We start from the raw sequence: 20,348 nt of genomic DNA on the forward strand, positions 1-20,348 counted from the left end.
CACTATTCCTTTCTGTGATTTATATATTCTGTGATTTCTAGTAATTTTTACCTCTTTTCATGTTACTGCTGCTGGAGAAAACAACACATTTCATGGAGCCATAGAGCATTACAGCAGAAACAGCCCCTTCAGGCCATCTAGTCCATGCCGAGCTACTATTCTACCTAGTCCCATTGACCTGCATCCAGACCATAACCCTCTGTACCCCTCCCATCCTTGTACAGTACCTACCCAAACTTCTCTTAAATGTTGAAATTGAACCCACATCCACCACTTCCACTGGCAGCTCATTCCACACTCTCACCACCCTCTGAGTGAAGTAATTTCCCTTAAACCTTTCACATTTTTCCCTTAACCCACGACCTTTGGTTGTAGTTCCACCCAACCTCAGTGGAAAAAGCCTGCTTGCATTTACCCTATCTATACCCCTCATCATTTTGTAAACCTCTGTCAAATCTCCCCTCAATCTTCTATGCTCCAGGTAATGAAATCCTAACTTATTCAACTCAGGTCCTCAAGTCCTGGCAACATCCTTGTAAATTTGCTCTGTACTCTGTCTTGCAGACATTTTTCCTGCAGGTAGATGACCAGAGCTGCACACAATACTCCAAAGTGAGCCTCTCCAGCATCTTACGCTACTTCCACATAACATCCCATGACATCATGTCGTAAGTCAGTGATAACAAACCTGATTCTGACATACACACACACAGACAGAGGCAGACACACACTGACACACACAGACAGAGGCAGACACACACTGACACACACACACACACACACACACACACACACACACACACACACACACACACACACACACACACACACACAGACACGCACACTGACACACGCAGACAGAGACACGCACACTGACTCACACACCCAAGTACAAAAGCACAGATATTAGACAGGGTAGCAGACAGCTGAGGTCATTCAGAGAGAAGATTCCTGGAGGCTGAAAGCAAATTACCACTCATTTCCCAATCCATGCACACACTGGTGGGGGCCAAATTAACACAAGGCTCCTCTTGCCAGAGATTGGGCCCTCCATGTCATGTTGGTGAAACTAATTATATTGCAGAGGAATTGCACGTGGTAGCTTGGGACAGTTTTAGTGCCATATACCGCCTGGCTAATTTGATCATACACTTCCCCTGATGACTATCTGAATGGATCGAGGGTGCAGGCAAGATAGGGGAAAGCAGTTAGCCCAAGTGATAATGGCGCATGGTGTCCCAGGAACTCTGTGGTTACCGGCTGCAATAACTGAGAGTGTGGTAACGAGTAGCTGTGTTGGTTTGTGCATCCCTCCTTTACGCGCACACCAAAGCAGAGCAAAAGTATCCTGCTTGGTGTCTCTCTGTCAACTCCTGATTTCTCTCAATTCTGCCCTGGATAGGCTGTACTCTTTCCCCGCCAGTTGAAAACACTTCTCGCTGTTACCATCAGGTAAAAGGCACTGGAGCCTCAGATCCAGAAGAAGGTACAAGAGCATCAGGACTAGGACTAGAACTGGAAAAAACAGACCAGGATGGAGCATTCAGTAGAGTTAATGCCCCTCCACTCTCGTTTGCACACAGGAGGGAACTTGAACTAGAACCGGAAAAAACAGACCAGGATGGAGCATTCAGTAGAGTTAATGCCCCTCCACTCTCGTTTGCACACAGAGGTGATTTGCACAATGCCAGGGTCTGGCAGACACTATGAGATGTGAAGGCGTGACAAGGGAGGAGGCAAAACACATTGGAGAAATGCCAGCATGGTCCGGAGGAGACACCTATTAGTAAAACAGATTGGAAATCCTGTTAGTCCATGGTAGTGGCACATGGTGACGTGACCCATTGTACTCCAACTCTGTCTCACAAAGAGTTAAAAGGTTGGACATGTACCAACGGTACAAAGTCTACTCACCTGCAGTGGTTGCTGTGACATCATCTTTCTGCTCTGAAACCAAACGGGTCACCAGAGTAATTATTTTATTATCTCAATGAGACAATGTGTTTGGAGCTGATCTTTTGAACAACACATTTGTAGAATCATAGAAAACTACATGCAGAAACAAGGCATTCAGCCCTTCTGTTCCATGTCTTGTCCCGTCGACTGTCACCGGGACCATAGCCCCCCATACCTCTCTCATCCATATATCTATCTAAATTTCCCTTAAACGTTAAAATCCCGATCCATCACTTCTGCTGGCAGCTCATTCCACACCGTCACCACCCTCTGAGTGAAGAAGTTCCTGCTCAAGTACCTCTTAAACATTTCACCTTTCACCCTTAACCTATGACCTCATAGTCTCACCCAATTTCAGTGGAGAAAGTCTACTTGCATTCATTATCTGTACTTTTTAAAAATTTGTACACCTCTATCAAATCTCCCCTCAATCCTCTGCACTCTTGGGAATAAACTCCTAACTTATTCAACTTTCCCTATTGCAAAGTTAGTAAATCTCTCTCCATCCTCAACAGTGGACAAGTGACAATTTTTACTGAGATCACTTCCTTCTATAAAACGATAAGTCAAGGGAATGAATTAGGCTATTCAGCCCATTGAGTCTGCTCTGCTGATTTATTACCCCTCTCAATCCCATTCTCTGGCCTCCTCTTCATAACCTTTGACGTCCTGACTAATCAAGAACCTATCAACCTCTGCTTTAACTATACCCAGGGACTTGGCCACAGCCATTCCTGGCAGTGAATTTCACAGATTCACCACCCTCTGGCTAAAGTAATTACTCCTCATCTTTGTTCTTAATGGATGTACTTCTGCTTTGAGGCTGTGTCCTCTGGTCTTAGACTCCCCACCCATAGGAAACATCCTCTCCACATCCACTCTATCTGTGCCCTCTGGTCCTAGACTCCCCACCCATGGGAAACATCCTCTTCACATCCACTCTATCTGTGCCCTCTGGTCCTAGACTCCCCCACTATAGGAAACATCCTCTCCACATCCACTCTATCGAAGCCTTTCAGTATTTGATAGGTTTCAATGAGATCCTCTCTGCCCTTCCCACCATTCTTCTAAGTCCCAGTGAGTACAGGCCCAGCGCTTTCAAACACTCCTCATACATTAACCCTGTCATTCCTGAGATCATTCCCGTGACCCTTCAGTTTGGGGTTTCAAGCTCATGAGGTGCTTAGAATAAAGAACAAAAGTTGAAAATGCTTAAAACACATACCAGAAAGGTGAAAAACAGATTTGTTTCCTGTGAAACGCGTCATTAAGCTGTGGACATTATTAGAAACTAAATTGACTGCAGATGCTGGAATCGGGAGCAACAAACAAAACACTGGAGGAACTCAATGAGTCAGTCAGCATCTGTGGAGGGAAATGGACTGTCGAGACTTCAGAACTGGAGCAGGGTCTTCAAGGATTCTCAATCTGGGGTCCAAGGATGCCTCAGTTAATGGTATGGCTTCATGGCATAAAAAAGGTTGTGAACCTCTAGTCTAGATGACATCGACTGTTCATTTCCTTCCGCAGATGCTGCCTAACCCGGTGGGTTTCTCCTGGTCTGAGTTTGTTGCCTGTGGGTATCTTTACATTTATTGTACATCCTTCACCGGATGGTTTCCAGTGTCATTTCAGCATCCGCAGTCTCTCATGCCTCCAACATAACTAAATCATCTGATTGGTCTTGTGATTTAGTTTATTGTTTCACTCACCTGCTGGTGCAGCGGGAGCTGCTGGTGTGGCGGGAGTTGCTGGTGTGGTGGGAGCTGCTGGTGTGGCGGGAGCTGCTGGATTTCCTTTACCCTCTGCAAAGAACAAGAAAAGCAACACATCCATTGGTGTTTTTAGAAGATGTTCAGAAAATGATTACTACATGGTCACTCAGTTATAAGCAGGAAGTCGCTGAGCTAGATGTATTGGAATTAGTTAATTACTGTCACATGTACCGAGAGACAGTGAGAATTCTGTCTTACACACCGTTCATACAGATTGGATCATTACACAGTGCATTGAGGTGGAACAAAGGAAAACACTAACAGAATGCAGAATAAAGTGTAACAGCTACAGAGAAAGTGAGGTGCAGGTAGAGAAAAAGGTGCAGGATGATAACGAGGTAGATTGTGAGGTCAATCCATCTGATTGTACTGGGGAACCATTCAATAGTCTGATAGTAGTAGGGTGGAAGCTGCCTTAGGCCTGGTGGTTCATGCTTTCAGGCTTTTGTATCTACTGGCCAACGGGTGAAGGGAGAAGAGAGAATACCCAAGATGTCTTTGATTATGTTGGCTGCTTCGCTGAGGTGGTGAAAAGTGTAGACAGAGTCCATGGAGGAGCAACTGGCTTCTGTGACATGTTGAGCTGTGTCATCGGTACCAAGCTGTTATGCATTCGGACTAAGATTCTAATCTTGAAGTGGAGGAGAAGATTGAGGGTGGCCTTCTAGAGGCATATCACATAGAGTGGGTGAAAGCAGACTTTTTCCCAGGGAAAAGGAACTGAAGACTAGAGGGCATAGACTTAAAGCGAGAAGGGAAAGAGGTGAGAGGCAACTTCTTCACTCAGAGGGTGGTGAGTCTATGGAACGAGCTGCCAGGCAGAGTGGTTGAGGCAGGTACAATGATTATATTTAAAATACATTTGGACCATTACACACAATGGTTTTAAAGATAAAGATCAGCTTTATTTGTCACACGTACATGGAAACATACAGTGAAATGCATTGTTTGCATCAAATCGAATCCGCTAGGGTCGTCCTGAGCAGCTGGAACATGTCACCATGCTACCGGTGCCAACCTAGCATGCCCACAACTCCATAATCCCAGCCCATATAGCTTTGGACTGTGGGAGGAAACCCTTGTGGTCAAGGGGAGAACGTAAAAGTGGGAAGTCAATCTCCAACCTTATAGGTGGTGCTGTAAAGTGATGATCTGACTACTCTGCTACCATGCCACCCCACAGCTTCAAAAGGGGTTCCCAACCTTTTGTATGCCATGCACCCCTACCATTAATCACTAATTGCTGAGTTCCTCCAGGGTTTTATGTGTGCTGCTCTGGATTTCCAGCTTCTGCAGAATCACCTCTCCTATCAGATTCCTTCCTCTCCAGCTCTTTACCTTTCCCACCCGTCACCTCCCCCTGGTGTCCCTCCTCCTTCCCTTTCTCCCATGGTCCACTCTCCTCTCCTATCAGATTCCTTCCTCTCCAGCTCTTTACCTTTCCCACCCTCCTGGCTTCACCTCTCACTTTCTGGCTGTCCACCTTCCCCTTCCCCGCACCTTTTTATTCTGGTGTCACCCTTCCTTCTAGTGCTGAAGAAGGGCTATGGCCCGAAACGTTAACTGTTTATTCATCTGCAGAGATGCTGCCTGACCTGCTGAGTTTCCCCGGCATTTTGTGTGTGTGTGTGTGTTCCTGTACCTGCAGAATGTCTTGTGCTTAGTGCTCCATGTCTCGATCACATGCTTGCACTTTCTTGAGATTGACGATATTGATAACTTGATCTTTGAAGACGGAAACAAGTTTTTTTTTGATTCAATGGTGTTTAGTTCTGTGTTGCAGCTACAGTGGGAGCTATTGAATAGTAAGTTATCCTAGTCTATAATTATCATCGCACATTCTTTCAAAATCTCCCTGCTACTTCTCTTTAAATGGAAGTGTCTGTCTTTGAAGCTCATCCCTATCGATTAGCTGCCTGGGAAACGATTAAATCCTCAATGTTCCTGACTGGGTCCTGGTGCCAGGAGGGTTCCAGTTGTCCTATTTTTTGAAACCAGTAGATGGGCTTCTGAAGTATTTAGTGACCTGTTTACTTGGATGTGATTGAGTAGCTGCTGACAAGATAAATGGTAAAGATGAGTGCGATGTTGTCGCGTCCACTAACGTCTTTGCCGGCCCATCAAGCTTGTTCCAAAAATAGGAGGGCATCACCCAGAACCTCAAGCCTGACAGTGAATGATTATAGATTGAGTTTCCAGAGATATGGGAACCTTAAACCGGGGATTATGGTTAACGAGATACCTGTAAACCCAGCTGAGCTCGGGAAAGGCTAAACGCTGGGACTCAGCCTCCCGACAGGCACAAATTCAAAATAGAAAGGATTATTTTCAGGACAGCTTTCTGCCGTTCTCCCCACACCCTCAGGAACAGGCTGGCCTCTACGTTTGGTGTTGGCACTGGGTTCTACAAGGTACAATCTGTTAGGGTGGCACTATAGCACAGAATTGGTTTACCGTGCCAGCGATCACCGACTGGAATTTGCTTCCTGTTGCTCTCCGGATGGAGTTTATATGTTCCCTCTGCGTAGGTTTTTCCAGCAGCTCTGGGTCCCTCCCACTTGCCAAAGACCTATGTAGGGCCAGGGTTAGTAAGCTGAGGGTATGCTGGAAGAATAGTGACAGTGCCAGGCTGCCACCCCCAGCACATCCTAGGACTGTGTTGGTCATTGACTCTATGTATCGATGTTTCAATGTACCTGTGACAATTAAAGCTGAGATACAGGGACAAACTGTCCCTACAGATCAGATCATCTCACAGTGCATTGAGGTAGCACAAGGGAAAACAACAGCAGAATGCACAATAAATTCAACAGCTACAGAGATTTTGAGAGAGAGTTAAGTCAGTACTGGTGGCCATGGACCTCATAGGGTGATGGGTGATCTAGATGAACCACAACTTCTCCTTCTGAGAGATAGCATTGTTACAACAGGCAGAATAGCCTTCTCTGTGCTGTAGCTTTCTGAGATTCCGTATTTACTTTGCAGGAAGTTGTGAGATGAATAGCGCAGACACAATTAAGGCGAATCTAAAAATATCCATGGGAAAGGAATGGAAAGAAGGGACCTTCCTGACAAACCAGATTCCATTCAGCAACATGAACTGAAAGAATCTTTCAGCTCACCTCTGAGATATGACTCTTGATCTGGTAATCACCTAGTTATCCAGCATAACTTTCTATCTGGGCAGTTGGAATCCCAGCTTTGAATGTCATGGCAGGCGTGACCTTGACTACTCAGGAAAGATATTGAGGGCAGAATCCTGCCAGCCTAGGCAACTCAATATAGAACACATCGCGGATCGTTTATTCTGAGAGCTCTGTTTTTAGGTGTAATAACTTGTGCCGTACATCACCATGAGCATCGTGAAATAATCCAGAGACTTGTCGAACAAATTCAGAGTCAGGAAGTTATGTTGCAGCCTTATAAGACTCAGGTTAGGCCAGATCTAGAATATTGTGTTCAGTTCTGGTCACCCCCTCATAATAAGGATGAGAAGGGTTTGGAGAAGGTGCAGAAGAGGTTCACCTGGATTAGAGGGGATGTGCTGTAAGAGAGGTTGGATAAACCAGCGATGTTTTCTCTGGAGCAGCAGAGGCTGAAGAGAGACCTAGGTCTATGGTTAACACCATCCCAGTAAAGCAACCAACATATCAAAAGCTCTACCCCACCCCCCCCAGAAATCCCCCTCCCATCAGACAGAAAAGTCTGAAAGTACGTACCATCAGGCTCAAGGAGAACTCTGTCTCTTGTTATATAACTATTGAAAGGTTTTTGAGTACAATAAAATGGACTCCTGACTGCACAATCAAAGTCGATCAAAGTAAATTTATTATCAAAATACTTATACGTCACTATACACAACCTTGAGATTCATTTTCTTGCAGGCAGTTACAGGAAAATAAAGAAATAAATAAAATTTCTGAAAAACTATACATAAACAAAAACAGACAATCAATGTATGGAAGAAGACAAATTGTACAAATTAAAAAATAATTAAAACTGAGAACGAGTTGTAGAGTCCTCGAAGATGAGTGAGAGGGTTGTGTCTACCTTGCACCTTATTGTCTGCCTGTACTGCACTTTCTCTGTAGCTGTTACACTTTATTTTATATTCTGTTACTGTTCTCCCATTGTTCTACCTCAATACTCTGTGTAACGATCTGATCTGTTTTTCACTTTATCATGGTACAAGTGACACCATAAACAAATTTACCCATTTGGAGGTTTTTAAAATTAGTAAGCTAAAGTTAGGGTAGATGGCCAGTATCTCTTTGCCCCAGGGCCAAAATATCCAATATCAGAGGGCACACTTTTAAGGTGGGTGGAGGTAATTTCAAAGGAGATGTGAGGGATAAGTTTTTTTTTTACACAGAGTGTTGGGTGCCAGGAATGTGCCAGGGTGATGGAGGCAGGTACAACAGAGGGGTTTCAGAAACTCTTAGACGTCAAGTGAATGTTCGGTCTGCCGTTTCATCATGGCTGATCCATTTCTCTCTCAGCCCCAATCTCCTGCCTTCTTCCCGTATCTCTTCATGATCTGAGCAATCAAGCCTTAAATATACACAAAGACTTGGCCTCCACAGCCACCTGTGGCAAAGAATTCCACAGATTCATCACTCTCTGGCTAAAGAAATTCCTCCTCATTTACACTCTAAATATCAGAAGTTTCTCCAAAGATGTAAAGTGTAAAAGAGAGGTGAGAGTGGATATCGGGCCACTGGAAAACGATGCTGGAAAGGTAATAATGGGGGACAAGGAAATAGCAGGCAAACTGAATAACTTGAAATTTGCATCAGTCTTTACTGTGGAAGACACTAGCAGTATTCTGTGTCAGGGGGTGGGAAGTGTGTGATGTTACCATTACTAGGGAGAAGTTTCTTGGGAAAACTGAAAGGTCTGAAGGTAAATAAGTCACCTGGATGTGATGGTGTACACCCCGGGGTTCTGAGAGAGGTGGATGAAGAGATCGTGAAGGATTAGTAATGATCTTTCAAAAGTCACTAGATTCTGGAATGCTGCCAGAACACTGGAAAATTGTAAATATCACTCCACCCTCCAAGAAGGGAGAGAGGCAGAAAGAAGAAAGGAAACTGTAAGCCCTTTAGTCTGACCTCAGACTAAGATGTTGGAGTAGATTATTAAGGATGAGGTCTCAGAATATTTGGAGGCACATGATAAAATAGGCTGTAGTCAGCATGGTTTCTTCAAGGGAAATTCTTGCCTAACAAATCTGCTGAAGTTCTTTGAACAAATAACAAGCAGGCTAGACAAAGAAGAATTGGTTGATGTTGTGGATTTGGATTTTCAGAAGGGCGTTGACCAGGTTAACAAGCTATGAGACCATGGTATTACAGGAAAGATTCTAGCACAGACGATAAAGCAGTGGCTGATTGGCAGGAGGCAAAGAGTGGGAATAAAGAGAGCCTTTTCAGGTTGGCTGCCAGTGACTAGTGGTGTTCCACAGGGGTCTGTGTTGGGACTAACTCTTTTTGCGTACTATATCAATGATTTGGGTGATGGAATTGATATCTTTGTTGCAAAGTTTGCAGACATTATGAAGTTAGGTGTAGGGGCAGGTAGTTTAGAGGAAGTAGAGAGGCTGCAGAGAGACAGGAGAATGGGCAAAGAAAAGGCAGATGGAATACAGTGCCAGGAAATTTATGATCATGCACTTTGGTAGAAGAAATGAAAGGGTTGATTATCTTCCAAATGAAGAGGAAATACAAAACTCTGAGGTGCAAAGGGACTTGGGAGTCCTTGTGCAGGATTCCCTAAAGGTTCATTCACAGGTTAAGTCTGTGGAGAGGGAGGCAAATGTGATGTTAGTATTCATTTTGAGAGGACTAGAATATAAAAGCAAGGATGTAATGTTGAGACTTCATAAAGCACAGGTGAGGCCTCACAGAGTATTGTGAGCAGTTCTGGGCCCCATATCTTAGAAAGTTTGTGCTGATCCTGGAGAGAGTTCAAAGGAGGTTCATGAAAATGACTCCAGGATTGAGAATGGCTTGTCATATGAAGAGTGTTTGATGGCTCTGGGCCTGTATTCACTAGATTTCAGAAGAAAGAGGGGTGACCTCATTTAAACCTATTGAATGGTAAAACGCCCTGATAGAGTGGATGTGGAGAGGGTCTATGGTGGGAGAGTCTAAAACCAGAGAACACAGCCTCAGAATAGAGGGGTGTCTTTTTAGAATAGAAATGAGGAAGAATTTATTTTGCCAGAAAGTGGAATTGACTGCCACAGACAGCTGTGGGGGCCAAGTCCTCATGTATACTTAATGCAGAGGTTAATAGATTCCTGACTGGTCAGGGAATGAAGGACAAGGGTGGGGGGAAGGTAGGAGTCTGGGGCTGAGAGGGAAAATGGATCAGTCATAATGAAATGACAGAGCAGACTCGATGGGCTGAATCGCCTGATTCTGCTGCTGTAACGTATGGTCTTAAATGGACGTCCCTCTGTTCTGAGGCTGTGCCCTCCGGTCCTCGACTCCCCCACCATAGGAAACATCCACTCGATCAAGGCCTATCAACATTCAAAGGGTTTCAGTGAGGTCACCCCTCAGGCTTCTGAGAAGAGGCTCAGTCATCAAACACTCTTCATATGATAAGTCTTTCAATCCCAGAATCACTTTCATAAGCTTAATCACCATACATTAGATACATTAGAGATACTTAAGAGCTACTTAGAAAGTCACATCGATGAAATTAAAATGGAGGGTTATGTGGGACAGAAGGGTTAGATTGATCTTGGTGTAGGTTAATGGGTCAGCACAATATTGTGGGCCGAAGGGCCTGTATTGTGCTGCACTGTTCTATGTTCAAACCACATGAAGACCAGGCAAGGTCACTGCGAATGGTTAACTTAACCGTTTACAGCCCCAGCGATTGGAAGATGGGGGTTCAGTTTGCACCACCGTCTGTAAGGAGTTTTTATGTTCCTCTCCCCCGGGACCACTTGTGTTTGCTCCTGGTGCTCCGGTTTCCTCCCTCATTCCTAAAGACGTATGGGTTAGGGCTGGTAAGTGTAGCAACACTTGCGGGCTGCCCTCAGCACATCCTCGGACTGTGTTGGTCGTTGACACAGAACAACACATCTCACTGTGTGTTTCAATGTACGTGTGACAAATAAAGCTAATCTTTTGTCTTGCGTTCAGTTCTGGCTGCCTCATTGTAGGGAGGTGCAGAGGAGGTTTACCAGGTGCTGCCTGGATTAAAGGCATGTAATATTAGACAAACTTGGATTGTTTTCACTGAAGAGGCAGAGGATGGAGGGAAAGCAGAAGTAGATCCTGATGAAGAGTCTCAACCCAAAACATAGACTGCTTATTCTCCTCCATAGATGCTAGACCTGCTGAGTTCCTCCAGCATTTTGTATGTGCTGCAGAGAGTGGAGGGACCACGTGCAGGCAGAAGGGATTAGATGTCACTAGGCTTACTTACTTCAGCACAACATTGTGGGCCGAAGGGCCTCTCCTCAAGTTTAATCACCAAACAACATAAGACCAGGTGAACTCAGAAAGGTTGGTCCCTGAGGAGAGGTCACTTTGTAAAAATAATGGGTCGCCATGCAAGACATCAGAAGATTGTAATCTTTGGATCACTTTTCCTCAAGAGGTAAGAACCTCGAGGCTGAAATACCCTTGGTGGCCTCAGATATTTTTTCTTTAAAAGTGTATTTCTATACTTCTATATCCCTAATTATTGTTTCTTCTGAACCTTGGGCTGTTGATTGTGTATATAAAATACACTCAGTGGCCACTTTATTAGGTACACTTGCACACCTGCTCAATAACATAAATATCTAATCAGCCAATCATGTGGCAGAAACCCAATGTGTAAAAGCATGCAGACATGGTCAAGAGGTTCAGTTGTTCTTCAGACCAAACATCGGAATGGGGAAGGAATGTCATTAAGTGACTTTGAGCGTAGAATGATTGCTGGTGTGAGACGGGACCGATTGAGTCTCACAGAAACGGCTGATCTGAGATTTTCACACACAACAGTCTCTAGACTTCTTAAAGAACGGTGCAGAAAAGAAGAAAGCATCCAGTGAGTAACAGTTCTGTGGGCAAAAATGCCTTGTTAATGAGAGAGATCAGAGGAGAATGGCTGCACTGGTTCAAGTTGACAGGAAGGTGACAGGTGACATTACAACACTGGTGTGCAGCACAGCATGTCTGAATGCGCGACAGTTCGAACCCTGAAGTGTCTGGGCTACAGCAGCAGAAACCACACCGGGTTCCACTCCTGTACCTAATAAAGTGGCCACCGAGTGTTGAGAAGCAGTAGGTGAAGTGTTCCAGGGGGTGGGTGAGAATGTGGAGTGAGATCAGTCCTGATCTTATTGAATGGGAGAGCTGCCTCGAGGGGGCTGACTGTTCTATTCTTGCCCCTTATTCGTATGTTCATATGTATGCAAGAGGAACGGAGTGGATTACGTACAGAATTCCATTACTCAGACAGCTGAGGCCACAGCTGTCAATAACAGAGTGATTATATTTTAGGGACATGCAGGAGGTCAGATCTTTGTCCGCAATTTCAACAGTACCAGACACCAGAGTGAACTAAAGATTAGTTCTATTTGTCATTGTACTTTGAAACATACAGTAAAAAGTGTTGTTTGTGTCATTGGAGGATGTGCTGGTGGCAGCCCACAAGTGTCAGCGCGTTCCCTTCGCCACTGTAGCATGCCCACAGCTTGCTAATCCTAGCCCATGCTGTACGTTTTTGGAATGTGGGTGGAAAACGGAGCACTGGGTACAAATTCACGTGGTCACGGGAAGAAAGTGCAGGCTCCTTACAGACGGAGGTGGCATTTGAACCTCAATTACAGGTGCTGGCACTGTAAAGCATTACACTGACCACAACACCACAGTGCCAAGCAGAAGCATGCTTCCCTTACTTTTGCACTTCCAATGAGGGTTTGGATGCCAGATGCCGTCCTCACCCTGTCTACATGTGTGGTCGTTTGGGACTGGAGGTTCCCCTTCCCCATCTCCATTTAACTGATGCTGTTACACCGAAGGGTCTCTCATCTCTCTGCTCGGTTTTATCATCCAGCAAGCCCACGCTCCTCGGATGCGATGGTGTGACGGATAACAGTGTATTGCTCAGGTAGTGAGAACTGAAGCCTGACCAGGGATTGCTGGTAATGTAAAGCCATGCACTAGCTGCTTTGCTGCCGTGCCACTCTAATCTTCTCTAATCATTTTTAAAAGACTTATTTATTTAGAGATACAGTGCAGAACAGACCCTTCCAGCCCAATGAGCTGGACACCCAGCAACCCATCGATTTAGCACTAGCCGAATCACAGGACAACTTACGATGACCAATCAGCCTACAAACTGGTAGGTCTTCGGACTTTGGGAGGAAACCAGGCGCTCAGAGGAAACCCATACAATTCACAGGTGGATGGTGGAATTGATCTCTGAGCTCTGATGCTCCAAGCTTTAAATATGTTGCACTAACCACAATGCTACTGTGGTGCCCGTTTAGAAATATAACATGGTAGCAGGTCTTTCCAGACTAATGAGACCATACCGTGTATTTATACCCAAATGATCAATTAACCTAATTCACCCATATGTCTTTGGACTGTGGGAGGAAATCGAAGAATCCAGAGAAATCACACACAGTCATGGGGAAAACCTACAAACTCCTTACAGAGAGCGGCAGGAACTGAACCTGGGTCACTGGTGCTGTAACGCGATTACATCAACCACTGTGGTATGGTTGCACAAGGTTTAGTGAAGCGGAATTGGTCAGCCTTGACAACACCTCCCAGTCCCAACAAGGAGAAAGGCGTTGGGCACTGGGAACGCTGCCTTCTGGCCATGTGGCATCCTAACCTGGCAGTATACGGTATTGACGATTTGCCAGTGTTGCTGGGTCTAAGTTCTGGAACTTCCTTCACAACAGAGCTTATGGGGCACCATCACTAGGAAGACAGTTCACTTCACCCCCACACCTTCCCAAGGGCAATTAGGGATGGGTAAAAACTGCTGGCCTGGTCACGATGCTAAAATCTTATAAATTAATTTAAAACATGGCTATTTAACTAAAACTCTGATGTGAGTGCAGAGTTTGGTTCCTGCCTGGTGCACAAAGCATAGAACACTACAAGTCCTTCACCCATATTGCTGTGCTGACCCTTTAAACTACACAAAGATAAATCTAACCCTTCCCTCCTACATAGCCCTCCATTTTTCTATCATCTATATGCCTATCTAAGAGACTTTTAAACGTATCTACCTCTACCACCATCCCTGACAGTGTGTTCCATGTACCCGGTGTATAAAACTTACCTCTGACATCCCACCCACACACTTCCCTCCCATCCCCTTAAAATCACGTCCCCTCAATTTACAGGAGTGAATTGTAATTAGGGCTACTCTTAAATGTTTTATTCCTGATAGGTTGTTTGCGGATGGTTTTCCATAAATTCTATTGCATTTCTGTATTTTTCTGTAAAAAAAATTAATCTCAAGGTAATATTTAGAGTCAGTGAGTGCAGGAGTGGAACCCAGTGTGGCTGTCTGCTGCTGTAGCCTACCAACTTTAACGTTCGATATCTTGTGTATTCAGAGAAGCTCTTCTGCACTCCACTGTTGCCACTCACGGTTATATGAATTACTGCCGCCTTCCTGGCAGCTCGAACCAGTCTGGCCTCTCTCAATAAAAAGATGCCACTCACTAGATCATTTTTTTGTTTCTCACACTGTTCTCTGTAAACCATAGAGACCATTGTGTGAAAAAATCCCAGGGGATCAGTAGTTCCTGTGATACTCAAACCACCCTGTCTGTCACATGAAAGTGCATGAAATGGTAGGATATGGTCATTGTGAAAGCAGAAGGGATTAGATTAGTTGGGCATTTAATTACTTTTTAATTAGCTTGGCATAATATTTAGGCAGAAGCACCTGTTCCTCTGTTGGACTGGTCTGCGTCCTATGTTCACAAACTGCTGGGAATCCAATGTGTTAATCAACCCAAGTCAGACTTCTATTGGCATCTTTGTTGGGTGAGAAATGTTGGCGGTCTATGGTAGCTAGTTTCTTGGGCTCAAATTCTTTGTGATTAGCGGAGTATGCTTACTGCCTGATGATAACTGGGACGGGTCGGGAGCACAGCGTTAGCAGAACACTATTGCAGTGCCGGCGTGCCGCTGTCTGTGAAGAATTTGTACTGTCCATTCTCCCCATGATGGTGAGGGTTTCCTCTGGGTACTTCCGTTTCCTCCCCCATTCCAAAGGTGTACAGGTCAGTAGGTTGGTGGGTCATATGGTGCAATCGGGCAGCATGGGTGTGTTTGATCGGAAGGGCCTATACCACTCTGTATCTCTAAGTAAATAAAGTAAAAATAAAATCTGAAAACAGGCAGTAACATCCATCTCCAGGGAACTAGGATATGAAAGCAAGGACATAATGCTAACACGTTATAAGGTGTTGGTCAGACCACACTTGGGAGTATTGAGAGCAATTTTGGGTCTCTTATCTAGGAAGGGATGTGCTGGCGTCGGAGAGAGTTCTGAGGAGGTTCGTGAGAATGATCCCAGGAACGAAACGGTTAACATATGAGCAGTGTTTGATAGCTCTCAGGCTGTACTCACTGGAGTTTAAAAGAATGAGGGGGGATCTCACTGAAACTTACTGAATATTGAAAGGCCTAGATAGAGCGGATGTGGAGAGGATGTTTCCTAGTGGGAGAGTCTAGGATCAAAGAGTATGGCCTCAGAATAGAAAGATGTCCATTTAGAACAGAGATGAGGAGGAATATTTTTTTAGTCAGAGGGTGGTGAATCTGTGGAATGCATTGCCCTAGATGGCTGTGCCCAAGTCACTGGGTATATTTAAAGCAGAGTTTGATAGGTTCTTAATTAGTCAGGGTGCCAAAGGATCTGGAGAGACAGCAGATGAATGCGGTTGAGAGAAATAATAAGTCAGCCATGATGGAATGTCAAAGCAGACATGATGGGCTGAATGGCCTAGTTCTGCTCCTATCCTTAATGGTCGTATGGTCAGGCTGCATCTATGGATTGAGAAACAGCATTAGCATTTGAGGTTGTCAGAACTTTTCTTGAGGCGCCACAGTAGTGTAGCGGCTAGCAGGACACTATTACACCTCGGGATGTTGAGTTTGGAGCTCAATCCGGCATCTTCTGTAAGCAAGTTGTTACATTCCTTCATGTGTGCATATTGGTTTCCTCCAGGTGCTCTGGTTTCCTCCCACAGTCCAAAGACGTACCAGTCAGTAGGTTAATTGGTCATTGTAAATTGACCCGTGATTAGGCTAGGGTTAAATCGGTGGGTTCATTGGGCAGGAAGCCCTGTTTTGCACAGTATCTCTAAATAAATAAAAAGCTGGAGAAGTGAGAGATCCAGATGATGAGATTGAACAACGGGAATAAATGAGATGAATTGCTCTTTCTGCTCCTACCTCCCTCCTTGACCTTGAGTTCAAATTTGATTTTAGACGTGCCACTGATGACTGCATACGCCACCTCGTCCTCCTTCGTTGCATTGTTCACGACCAGCTTGTGCTGCACGCCTTCCGATGTAATAGTGTGCTTTTCACCTGCCTGGATATCTTTGCCATCTCTTTGCCATTTCACTTTAGCATCTGCCTTGGCGACTTCAGCCACAAACTCTGCCTGACTCCCAGCTGTCACCTCTAGGGTCTTTGGTTTCTTGGTAAACGCTGACACTGTAGGAGAGAAAACATTTTCACGCTGCATCGTGTCCAAAAGCAGACATGATCAAAATCAAACTTAAAATCCCTTAGGATTAATTTACATGCATATAACTATAACAGAAATTTCATTTTATTTATTGGGATACAGCATAAAATGGGCCCTTAGGGCCCTTCGAGTCACGCCACCTAGCAATTCCCCGATTTAATCTGAGCCTAATCACAGGGCAATTTACAGTGACCAATTAACCTATCAACCGGTAGGTCTTTGGACTGTGGGAGGGAACTAGAGCACTCCAAGGAAAGCCACGCCATCGAGGGCAGAACACAAACTCCTTACAGCCTGCTGTGGGAAATGAACCTGCGTCACATGTACTGTAAAGCATTGTGCTAACCACCGCTGTACACAACGACTGACAATCAACGTGCAAACAAAGGCAGATTGTGCACATAAAAAAATAAATAATATCAAGAACATGAGTTGTCGAGCCCTTGAAGATGAGTCTGTAGGACACGAAATGCTGGAGAAACTCAACAGGCCAGGCTGCATCTAAGAAAAGAGTACAGTTGACACTTCGGGCCGAAAGCCTTCAGCATCTGCAGATTTTCTCTCGTTTCTGTAGGTTGTGGAATCAGTACAGTGTTGTGGTGAGTGAAGTTATCCACACTGGTTCAGGAAGGGTAATAACTGCTCCTGAACTAGTGGCATGGAACTAAGTACCAGCAAGAAGAGGCTGGTGGAGTTCTTGACGATGGACGCTGTTTTCTTGTGGAAATGCTTCATGTAAATGTGCTCAATGGTGGAGAGAACTTTGCCTGTGACGGACTGGGCTGTTTCCATCACTTTCAGTAGAGTTTTTCTGGACTGGATCTTTCCAGATTCATTGCATGCTTTGAAGTACTGTACGTGTGACAAAAGATAAACTTAATCTTTATTATCATTGCTTGCCTGCACAGCCCGTGCTGCCCAGGCACGACGTGTGACCCTGCAGGGAGACTGTGAGGATATTAGTGCCCCAGGCTTTCAGGGTGGTAAATCTCTGTGGAATTTTTCACTGATCCTTATTGACCCCGTGCACAGTCTAACATTGCAACTTGCATTATTCCAGCCTGACCCAACTACATTCCACATAGGACATTTTCCTGAGCCAATAGCTGAAGACACACTGAGTTCCACAGTGTGTGTCTCATCCCTATCTATATCTACCCTTCCAACCTTCCAACCTTCACTCTGTTCCAGACTAACTAGTCACCCACCACCTTTCCACAGATTTCTCCAGAATGACACTCTGATGATCTTTACACAACAATCCCACTTGCCTTTCAGTTGTTCTGTGTCACTAATGAAATGGAGCATCTTGCCCTAAGCACGGTTCAACACTACTAGGTATCAGCTCATTGGGCCACATAATCAAGGATCAACTCTACTCACCATATCCATTCAGTCCTCACTTCACCAGGTACAGCTGCTCATTAATGCGATCAGCTAATCACATCACAGCAACTCAATGTATTAAAGCACACAGACACGGTCAAGAGGTTCAGTTCTTGTTCAGACCAAACATCAGAAAGGTGAAGAAATGGGACCCAAGTGACTTTGACTGCGGAATGATTGTTGGTGCCGGCAGTATCTCAGATACTGCTGATCTTCTGAGGTTTTCACCCACAACATTTTCTAGAGTTTCCAGAGAATGGTGTGAAAAACAGTGAGTGGCAGTTCTGTGGGTGAAAATGCATTGTTAGTGATAGAGGTCAGAGGAGAATGGCCAGTCTGGTTCAAGCTGATAGTAATTCAAATACCCACAAGATTCACAGTGCTGTGCAGAAGAGCATCTCTGAATGTCCAACATGTTAAACCTTGAAGTGGATGGGCTACTGCAGCAGAAACCACAAATATACACTCAGTGGCCACTTAATTGGGTGCAGGTTAAAGTATGGTACAAAGTGGATTTATGCTACTCAGTACTGGCTATTGAGTGTATGTTTACAGGTTTTAGCAATTTCATGTGGTGTACTGGTCATGGTGTGACAAAATAGGTAATCACAGACTAGGGCGTTTCTGTGCTATACTTTTCTATGTCTCTGACTTTAAAATGTGCATTAATACATAAATAACAGCATGTATTTATAATGTAAGCTACATTATAAACAGTGGTTTAAAGTGTTTACAGCACAATCACAGGTAATAAGCAGAGGGGGTGGGGGATAACTGGAAAGGTTGATCAGATTAACTGCCTGGGAATTTTTAAGATAGTATGAAGTTTGTTATTTTTAATAGCCCTATTTCCTGCCTGTCTCTTTGTCCTAAACACACTCGCCTGGATGAGTGCAGCTCCATCAACACTCAAGAAGCTTGACACCATCCAGTAAAAGGCAGACCAGCTGATTGTTCCCCTTTCCACAGGCATCCAATCCCTCCACCATCGATGAACAGTTGCAAGATGAACTGCAACAACACACCAAAGTTCCTAAGGCAGCACCTTCCAGAAGGATGAGAACAGCAGATACCTGGGAACACCACCACTTGGAAATCCCCCTCCAAGTCACTCACCATCCTGACTTGGAAACATATTGCCGTTCCTTCATTGTCGCTGGGTCAGAATCATGGAATTCCCTCCCTAACAGCACTGTGGGTGTACCTACATCTGAGGGACTGCAGCGGTTCAAGAAGGCAGCTCATCACCACCTTCTCAAGGGCAACCAAGGATGGGCAATAAATGCTGGCTTAGCTGGCGACACCCACATCCCGTAAGTGAATAAATGAAAAAAACACATCCAAGTAAGAAAGTTATTTTCATGAAGTTGTGTTACAGCTTTATAAAACTCTAGTTAGGTCACAACTGGAGTAATGTAGATAGCTCTGGCTATTCCCCCCTTGGGAAGGATGTCGGGGTCTTGAAGAGGATACATAAGGGGTTTACCAGGACGTTGTCTGGATCAGAGGGCATGTCCTATAACAAGGGGTTGGACAAACTTGGGTTGTTTTCTCTCGAGTGCTGGAGGCTGTAGAGAGATCTGATAGAGGTTTATTAGATTATGAGAGGCATAGATAGAATAGACAGCTGGTATCTTTTTTCGAGGGTTGAAATGTCTAATACAAGAGGTCATGCATTTAAGGTGAGAGGGGGTAATTTTAAAGGGCATATGAGGGGCAGGTTTTCGTACAAAGTGAGTGGAGGGTGCCTGGACCACACTGCCTGGGGTGGTGGTAGAGACAGAAACATTAGAGATTTATATAAGTCATTTAGATAGACACATAAACGTGAGGAAAAAGGAAGGATATGGACATTGTGATGGTAGAAGGAATTAGTTTAGTTGGCCATTTGATTACGAACCTAATTGGTACAGCACAACATTGTGGGCCATAGGGTCGATCATTGTGCTGTACTGTTGTGTGCTCAAAGTCTTGCAGTGATGGTAGTCTGCAGCCAATGATCTTCTCTGCTGATCTGACAGTTCACCATAGCTTTTGTGTATTGTGGGAGGATGCTGCACCAAACCAGACAGTAATAGTTGATGTGAGGATGCTTTCTATAATGGCGGTGTAGAATTACACCGCTATGTTTTGGGAAGATGAAATTTCACCAGCTGCCACATTTCTAAATGGGCTTATACCAATTATGCCAAATTTCTTTCCTCATGACATATGAGCCTATTTGGCACATCAAGTGTATCCTGACTCTCAGCTTATTCCTAGCAATCCCATTGCCTCATTATTTCCTTGTGACATATTAATCATGGAATCATAAGACCCTTCAGTTCATCTTGTCTGTGCCAACCTGGACTTCTGCCGACTCCCATCGACCTTCCCCTGGACCATAGCCCTTCATACCCCTCCCATCCATGTACCTACCCAAACTTCTCTTAAATATTACAATTGAATCTGCAACTACCAATTCCACTGACAGCTATTACAACTCGTACC

General features: G+C 44.7%; 1 protein-coding gene across 4 annotated transcripts in view; it reads right to left on the minus strand.

Annotated features, from left to right (window-relative positions):
• Positions 1–20,348, minus strand: part of mybpc1 (myosin binding protein C1) — a 132,520-nt gene that overhangs the window by 96,105 nt on the left and 16,067 nt on the right. For all 4 annotated transcript variants that reach the window (XM_059978534.1, XM_059978532.1, XM_059978531.1 and 1 more), the window contains exons 2-3: positions 16,172–16,438; positions 3,669–3,761 (exon numbers count right to left, since the gene is read on the minus strand). In XM_059978534.1, coding sequence (XP_059834517.1) covers positions 3,669–3,761; positions 16,172–16,438 — 360 coding nt within the window. The remainder of the gene's footprint in view (positions 1–3,668; positions 3,762–16,171; positions 16,439–20,348) is intronic.

Source organism: Hypanus sabinus, chromosome 8, assembly GCF_030144855.1.
Source record: "Hypanus sabinus isolate sHypSab1 chromosome 8, sHypSab1.hap1, whole genome shotgun sequence".
Lineage (NCBI taxonomy): Eukaryota > Metazoa > Chordata > Chondrichthyes > Myliobatiformes > Dasyatidae > Hypanus > Hypanus sabinus.